General features: G+C 40.7%; 2 protein-coding genes across 11 annotated transcripts in view; one reads left to right on the forward strand and one right to left on the reverse strand.

The window, feature by feature from the left end:
• SLF1 (SMC5-SMC6 complex localization factor 1) overlaps positions 1–8,865 on the reverse strand; it is a 50,308-nt gene that overhangs the window by 30,562 nt on the left and 10,881 nt on the right. The window contains exons 1-5 of one of the 8 annotated variants that reach the window (XM_080372347.1): positions 8,645–8,751; positions 8,063–8,176; positions 7,829–7,904; positions 5,240–5,483; positions 2,344–2,506 (exon numbers count right to left, since the gene is read on the reverse strand). In XM_080372347.1, the coding sequence (XP_080228473.1) occupies positions 2,344–2,506; positions 5,240–5,483; positions 7,829–7,904; positions 8,063–8,176; positions 8,645–8,653 (606 nt within the window). In that variant the 5' untranslated portion in view covers positions 8,654–8,751. The other 7 variants (XM_080372343.1, XM_080372348.1, XM_080372346.1 and 4 more) reach the window with 7 other exon arrangements.
• The window catches only part of KIAA0825, a 255,441-nt gene continuing 255,331 nt past the window's right edge, over positions 8,756–8,865 (forward strand). For all 3 annotated transcript variants that reach the window (XM_080372342.1, XM_080372341.1, XM_080372340.1), the window contains exon 1: positions 8,756–8,837. The gene's annotated coding sequence lies outside the window, so the exon portion shown is untranslated. The remainder of the gene's footprint in view (positions 8,838–8,865) is intronic.

The following is an 8,865-nucleotide window of genomic DNA, read 5'->3' on the forward strand; positions in this document are numbered from 1 at the left end:
CAGGTATATGCTTTGATCTGAAGAATCCAAAGGATTTTCAAATGAAGTAGGTTATTCCTAGTAACACAGTTTTGGCTCGTATTTGCTTGCAAAGGTAGTATTTTCAATTAGCAGTTGACTATAATTGCCCCACAGTACAAGAAACTACCAGACTAAAAGCATCTTCTGAGGCCTTTGAGTAGTTCAAGGTCAAAAGGTCAAAATGCTAGGAAGTTCTGAATAGTGCATCTGATAAGCAAACAGCTATGAATCATGAGGCATCTCTCTCAAGCGAAACAGTAAAAAATTCTAATTCTAGTGAATTCCACACATAAAAGAAAATTCACAAACTGTGACAAGTCCCCTCATAGTTCAGATGGAAAGATGAAAGAGAAGCAAGTTGCTTTTCTTGCTTTGCCTAATGTTTTGCATCACTGTGGATTTAACTCCTGATTCAATTTTGGAGCTGAATGGTAAACCTAACACTCCAAACCATTTGATATTGCACTGAATGCTTCATCTGGCTTAGCCATTCCAGCAAAAATCTCTGTCTCCCTAGAATGATGACCTTTACTGTGGTTTCTCTCTTCATATAGGTCCATCCAGGTCCTCATGCCTTAGTGGATCTGATGATGTACTGTCTCATGTTCTAGTTTAGGTATACAGAAGAAAGCTGTTACAGGGACTTTGGAGAGTCCTCTTCTACCAACCAAGAAACACTGAGCTTGCAATCTCCAGAATTTAACACTTTTGACTAGTAAAAGAGAAATTAAGTTTTGTCATGGATGGCAACAGGTTTTCTAGTATGGAAAGAGACAAAGCTGAATCTTGTCTTTGCACATGTAAGCGTCATGTGATTTGAGTTATAAGGACTCATTAACATTTTCTGAAATACAGACAATTATGTCTCTTCTGACTCCACACATGACAGTTCTGCAAATAGCGAAGCATTACAGTATATAAGCTGTTGGTATATAAGCCATTTTTACCAAGTCCTCTTTGCATGCTAATATATTCACATGGAGTTGAGCATCATAACCATACCTATAAACATATGGTTGCTTATAGAATTCTTCAGTTTAAATTCATTTTAACTGTTTACAAATATGGACTGATCTTTCTACAGTAACGGAGAGTTAAAGGTATGCTCAGGTAACGGTTCTTACAATTATTTTAAGAAATTACAATTCTTGCAGTATCAAGCTCAGTGCGCTGAAAAGGGAATACAGGTGATGAGCTTACGTTAGATTCCTACCATAGAAATAGTGTAAGTGAATTTTCTCTGCCTAGTATACCATTCCCTCACAAAATTCACACTGCAACCTCCAGTTCTTCCCAGCCATGAAGGATGGCGAGCAAACTGATTTGAGTTCAGAATCTGAATTTTAACAATCTACAGACTTTTTTACAATAGTTTATCTATAATGGTAAGAAAAAAAGGTAGAATTGAGGTTAGTTGAGAAGAAAGTAATTTCATTGATCTTGAATCATGAAGATACAATATAGCCAAACTCAGTAAAAAAATATGTACCTTCACATACATAGGTAGACAGATACATACATACATATACACATTTGAAAGCCCTACCAAAATGAAGAGAATATAAGTGAAAAATAGTACCTTTTTTCTTGGTATTTTGTGAATAACTATTTAGCTGATGGTTATCTACACTGGGACCTCTTCTTAGTAGCACAAAGCAAGAGCCAAGGAAGAACACGAAGAGGAAGAAATAATGTATGTTTCCTTGCTGCTATCTCTTCTGGTCTAAAAGTCTAAACCAAAACACTGTTTTTGGAAAGACATTTTTTCTATTACAGGCTCACAGGATGGTTGAAGTTGGAATGGATCTGTGGAGATCATCAGGTCCAAAGCCCCAGCCCAAGGAGGGCCACCTAAAGCCAGTTGCCTAGGATCATGCCTACACAGCTTTCGAGTATCAGCAAGGATGGGGACTTCTCAGCCTCTTCAGGCAACATGCTCCTATGCTTCATCACCCTCACATTAAAAAAAAAAAAAAAAAACCCACAAAACAAAACCTGTTTCCTGACCTTCAGATACAACTTCCTGTGCTTCGGTTTGTACTCACTGCCTCTTGTCCTGTCAAGGGCACCACTGACAACAGCCTGGCTGTTTTCTTTGCACCCTCCCTTCAGGTATTTATATATATTCAAGAACCTTTCTCTTCCCTTGGATAAGCAGTCCCTGAATCAGGAAGTTGTATTGCCTTTAACTAAATTACAAAACACTCAGGCTGATCATAATCCCTATTATTAATGCTGCATCATTTACTGTAACCAGTAAACCTGACAAAAATTGCTAACAATGAAAGATTAATGTTAGATTCTTTTTCTTAATTTACTTACCTCAAAAAGGTAATCTCCTAGATATTGCAAAGGGTAATATTGAACTTCAGAGAGGCATTTTCTCTTTTGCATAGGGAAAGTTTGTAGACTGCTCAATATATGAGTTACATTGTGCTCTGCATTTTCAGATGAACATATGGTTGCCTTTCCAGCTTCAAGAACTCTAAATAAACATATCAGGAAAGATGTATTTACTGCATTGTAGTATTACTGTTGAAAACTACATTATCATTCACAAATTACAAGCATGCAAGTGCAAGTGAATAAGGGTTTTCTAGATGTATGGCACTGCTCAAACTTCGTTTGGAGGATAAAAGGGCACTTCAAATCCTTCAGAAAAGGAAGTGACACAAGAAATTCTTCTCTTCACAATTTATCACTAATAATTAAAATCTACATGTACCTCTTACATATGTGACACAAAGCTTTACCTGTGCAGTTTTTCAGAGATCAAATCTGGTGACAGCAGCTACAATTTTTATGTCGCCCACAATCATGATGGTCTTTCAAGTAAGTTTTGCAATAAATTTAGTGGTTTACCAGAACTGGAACCTGCTTTTCTGAACCATAACATGGTATTTTCATAACACAAATACACTTTTTAACTTGATTTTGGAGTCATTTATAGTGTTTGGTGCTGTCCAATATCACACAGAAAACAGATTTGTTTGTCTTTGGGACACCATTACACGTTAATTTTTCCCTGGGACAATTTTGAGAGTTGTACTGCTGCAACAATTCCCATCTTTTAGAAGAGATGCCAGACAAAAAAAAAAATGGTGGAAAAAATAAGGTCTTTTGACATGCTGGATATATGTTTTATTTTTCATAATCCAGGTATGTAAAAATAAAATTATGTTGATCTCTCATCCTTACCCATCCAACAGCTAGGCACTAAAGGTAGGAAGAGCACAGAAGGGGAAAAAAGGCACAGTGTTTTTAAAGATTAGAGGGGAAAAAACCAATAATCCGTCTTTCCCCAAAGCTACAGTGGCCTTCATGACTGAAAACAGCGCTTGCTGGAGACAAAAACTATCTACCTTTCAGTGTTTTCTGACCGAGTAAAAGGATACCTATATCGGTGTATGGGTAACAGTCTGGAAAAAAAAGATTCTTTGCACAAAACTGCCTGTTCCCCTGTCTTGCTGATGTAGTTCCTGTTAAAGGTTACTTCCATTGCAAAGGGAGTTGTGCAAGACATCATTTTAATCATGTTATCATGAAGATCTGCATAAGCAATTTTTACAGAAAAAGAAACAGCATTTTTTCACAAGTGTAGCAGGATGGGTGCGCCTTTCTGCAAGACAGCACATAGTAAACTTTCCTGCTCAGCCAAGAAAACAGCATACTTACAATGTCTTCAGTTGGGAAAATCAGAACATGGTAACTTCAGATATACCTCGCATTGTCTTTATGAACTACAGACAGACAGGTATTCTGTGATGCAGCATGCATCCCTGTACAGCACTTCTGTTCTTGCCTATGCATCTGTGCCTGACCTGAGTACTCCTAACTGGGATTTCAACAGAGTAGGACAGTATCTGCTCCTGCAGTGAAACTACAACAGCATCAGGGGATGTTTGCTTTTAGCGTACCAGAAGCAAATGTTATTAATATGCTTTGTTTGCAGTTGAATGTAGTATTTAAACTATGGAAAACAAATGTGTAGGAAGAGTATGGGGAAAAAAATTTGCTGTCCCACAATTCTTGCACTTCCATTGTTTCCTCTTCCCTGCTTTTCCTTTCCCCTCCGAGCTACCTGTATTTACATCTTATCAGAAACATGTACTACAGTAAAGATTTAGGTCTTTAGAACTACAAGAAGCTATTACATAGATGTGATGCAAAAACCCATAAGGTCACTCACAGTGTGGCCCAGGTCTGTAACAGCATTCACAGCTGGCTCAGGTTACCCACCCAAGCAAAATAACGCATCCTGTTCCAGCTACTATTCAAATGTAACATCCACATAAAATATATGATTACTCATAAAAAGTGTAAGCCTGTGTGCCTTGCCTCATGAACAAAGTTTCTGTAAGCAGTTTACTTCAGATGCAAACTGTCGTGGTTTAACCCTGGAGAGCTACTAAGCACCACACAGCCACTTGCTCACTCCCCCCACAGTGGGACAGGGGAGAGGATCAGAAAGGTAGAAGTGAGAAAACTCAAGGGCTGAGACAAAGTTTAATAGGTAAGTAAAAGCCACACAAGCAAGCAAAGCAAAACAAGGAATTCATTCAGTGCTTTCCCTCAGCAGGCAGATGTTCAGCCATCTCCAGGAAAGCAGGGCTCCATCACATGCAACAATTACTTGGGAGAACAAATGCCATCACTCTGAACATCCCGCACTTCCTTCTTCTTCCCCCAGCTCACATACTCAGCATGATGTTCTATGGTACGGAATATCCCTTTGACCAGTTCGGGTCAGCTACCATGGCTGTATCCCCTCCCAATTGCCAGTGCCCCCCTACAGCCCTTTCCTGGCAGGGCTGCAGAAACGGAAAATTTCTTGAGTGACTGTAAAACATTACTTGGCAACAACTAAAAACATCAGTGTGCTCTCAGCATTGCTCTCACACCAAATCCAAAACATGCCACTGCACCAGCTACTGAGAAACTTAACTCTATCCCAGCTGAAACCAGGACACAAATGTAAGCAAATGTGTGTTATTTTTGAGACTACACTAAAAGAAAGCAAGAAAAGCAGTAGGCTAAAGATTTAAAGCAATTTTATTATAAAAAGTATCGAAGTATATTAATGGAAACAACTCAAGAGTTTGAAGAGCTGGAGGTTATTACGGACAAAATTAGCTAAGATGGAAGAACAAAAATGTGTTCAACCACTCAATAAGAGTTCCATTTTTCATTATTTGAGGTCCAAGACATATCCTCCTACCTTGTAATAGATGCCATTCGTTTATCACCTTTCTTAACAGAGAGGACAACTTTCCATCTGTGGAAGGCCCCTGGAGCACCACAGCGTGTCAGTTCTTTGCGCCATCTTTTAGGTGCAGATTGCATTTGAGGTGAATAATGGCTGTCTTTTTCAATTTCATATCCCCATTCGTACGTTGTTTCATCAAGCCATCTGCCACTTTCGGCACTATTAATTACATACTCCTTAGTTAGTATCCACTTTCCTAAAAAGCAAATGAACTGTCAACCACAAAAGATTTTTTGTGCAGACAAATGGCAATCAACTGAAGATCTAATACAAAATTAACTTCAACCTTTCTTGTGCAAATAAAAGCTGCAATTGTAAGTACCATTTGAAAAACTTCTTCCTCCTACAAGAGTTCTCCTCTTCACACTTTAGAAGCAGAAGTCTCACAATACCACTGAAAATGATCGTTTTGTTTTCTTTTAGCGATGAAGTACTTTTTCACCCTTCCCAGACAAAATACTTGTCTATCTCCTCAAAAATTTGCAAATGGAATTTTTCAGCTTCCCAGATTTTGTTCTTGTCACTTCCACAGAACCTTGTTTAACCCTTTATTTTTAATATAATTTGACACTTTTACAAATGTACGGAAATGTAGTAAAATGAAGAAATATTTTACCACCAATGATTAAAGAGGAAGCAAGGTTTTAGCATCCAAGCCATTTCTTTTATATATTTAGTATTACTTGCACTGCAAGTGTAGTGAATACCAATATTAGGGGGATATGGGTTTAGACTTTTGTCTTTCCCCTTTCTTCTTTTCACATCCTTTTCTCTCATCCTTTGGCTCCACCTCCTCCGCCTCTCCTCTTTCATCTTCTGCATGTATGCTTTTGATACTGTATGTAATGATCTTCCCCTTTTTCTCTGTCTCTCTCTTCTTACAGGTTCAGGTCAAGAGCCGTGGTTAGTACCCTGCTCCTGTATAGAAACAGTACCTACAGAAGACACTGCGAGAGAAATTGACTTGAATTGTGTGAACCTAATTGGTTTCACAGAACAGCAGGGTTGACTGGCAAAATGTCTCAGTGCAGGAGCACAGATGGTACTTCTACATAACCTAGCATAGGTACCAGTAGACTTAGGACTGGAAAAGGTATGCTGTGCACAACCTGTATGTTAAAATCACTTTCATTCAAAGTTTCCATCTCAAAACTTCTGTCAACTAGGAAGTCCATGAAGACTGGCATCCTTGTTATTATTTCTGTTTACCTCTAAGGCGTTCTAAATGGGTTTAAATGTGATTTTTTACACTTACTCAGGAAAAAACTGCAGTAGGAATGAGCACACTCTCCGCCATCAAGGGCAAGAGCAATGATAATGTAAAAACAGCATCTCTCCCAGGATTAAGAACTACTACATGATGTGGGGGAAGATTTGAAAGTACAGAAACACGGCAGAGTTTTGCATTACCATGGGGACAGTAATTTATCATTTCTACTCAGTTCAAGAAAGCATCTCCAGATGTTTTAAATCCCCCAAACTAAGAAAACATTAACTCAAAAGTTTATAATAGTTAAAGCAAAGCGCTATGCCACAAATCTATCTGCGTTTCAGTGGCTTCCCCCATGGAAACTTTTGATCTGTTTCCTTTTTTATTAGAATGTGATCAGAATTTTACATTAGTACAAGAAATCATATATATATATACACACACACATATACAGAGCAATAGATAATTGAAAATGTCTACTAATATAGTATGTAAGTATAAATACAGAATCAAGAAATACACATGTATCTTTAAACACAGATCTAGGTTTAGTTATTTCTGTCTCTTACTTCTTAAATTTAAGATTATCCCTCATAAAAATTGCTTTAATGCTTTGGTATAATACAATATAGGGAAAATAAAGATCACATTTAACCAGTTAATAGATTGGTATTGTGAAGTCTTGTAACTCCACAAGATTTTCTAAACTCACCATAAAATCCTTCCACATAATCTGTCCATAAAAAAAATCTTAAAATACAGAATTCTCATTCTAAAAGCATTTAGTTGCTTATGTATGGGATTTCAGCATCAGGCCCTAGGTAAAAGCAAAGCAAGAGGAAAGCCAGAGGCTTGTGTCAGAATGGCAAAAGCCTGGAGTTTTCTCTTGCTGCATAAACCACAACTTACAGACAGTGACCTTTACCAGTGAATGTTGCGTGCAAATTTGGTGTCAAAAATCCATGCTGATTACCGGTGTCCATAGTCCCTCTGTCACCTTCTCAAGCGATCCATTTTTAAGTGTCCCAATCTTATGGGTATGACTTCATGATCTAACTAACATATAACAAAGCTTTCTGTCTGGGAACAGATGCAGATCACATAAAGGAAGATGGCAGGAGTATCATTTAGAAAAAAAAATCCAAACCAAAAAGTAGTAAATCAGAATTTGAATATAACACTGCGGTAAAAATCAAGGTTAATGGAACAAGGAGAATGAGGGTTAGTAAGAAGGTTCACAAAATGAAAACAGGTAACCAGAAATCTTTTAAGGGTCATTTCCAGTCATATGTCATGATCCAATGACATTTTACAGTGAAGCTTTTACTCACCAGCAGCACAGGCAGCTAAGAACTTTTCACTCCTGCACAGCTTTTTTGCTATAAGATGTGTACAATTTCTGTACTCCTAATAAAACAAAGACAAAACAACACACTTGTGTGACTAGAAACAGTTTAACTTCCCTAGCTATTTACACATTACTCTAAACTACTGCATAGTCCTTTCTTTTAAGGCTTGCATTTTTACTTTCCGCTCTAAGCATCAGGTACCTTAGTGAACAATACCTTACTATCTAAAAAAACACAGTCCAGTTTCAAAAGCCATTTGCGTAGTGCCCTTTTCTCTTGTTTATTAAATCTGGTTAATTGGATTATCCGTTTCTGGCCGCCACCTGCCATCTGTTAAAAGAAAAGCATAAACACACAGAACAGGCATCACCAAAAGCTGCTTCCATGATCTTGCTAGCAACTCCTACCGGTTTTCCGATAAAAAGGGAAAACAGAGCGCGAGGAAATCAACGCTACCCGAGGGGGGGGCACGACACACGCGGAGCCGCCGCGGCCTGCCACAGCCCGGCCACCTGCCAGGCAGCACCGGCCAGAGCCCCCGCACCGCGGCCAGAGCCCCCGCACCGGCCCGCGCCCCCCGCCGGGAGCGCAGCCCAGCCCCCGGGCCCGCGGGCGCGACGCTGCGCCCCTCAGGCCCCCGCTCCGCGACCGAGCGCGCCCCGCCGGCGGGAGGGCTTCCCGTCCTCAGGGAGGCCCCGTGGGGCAGTGCCCCGGGGCGCGGCGGGCTGGCCGGCGGCCCCGGGTGGGAGCGAACCGCCTCCCGCTCTGCGGCGGGGGCAGCCCGGTGCACTCACGTACACAGGCCATGCTGGTGGGCACCTCCTCGCTCCCCAGCCGGGCCGGACGACCCACGCTCGCCCCTCGGCGCGTTCCCGCCTTCCCCCCCGCCCCGCCCCCGGATGTGGCGGCGCGGCCGTTCCGGGACGTTGTCACTGACGCTCCGCGGTCGCCGGGGCTTTGGGCGCGGAGCCGCGGGGGGAGCCCGGGCTGGGTAAGTGGCCCCCGGCAGGGCCGCCGTT

The sequence above is a fragment of the Falco punctatus genome (genome assembly GCF_963210335.1).
Source record: "Falco punctatus genome assembly, chromosome: Z".
NCBI lineage: Eukaryota > Metazoa > Chordata > Aves > Falconiformes > Falconidae > Falco > Falco punctatus.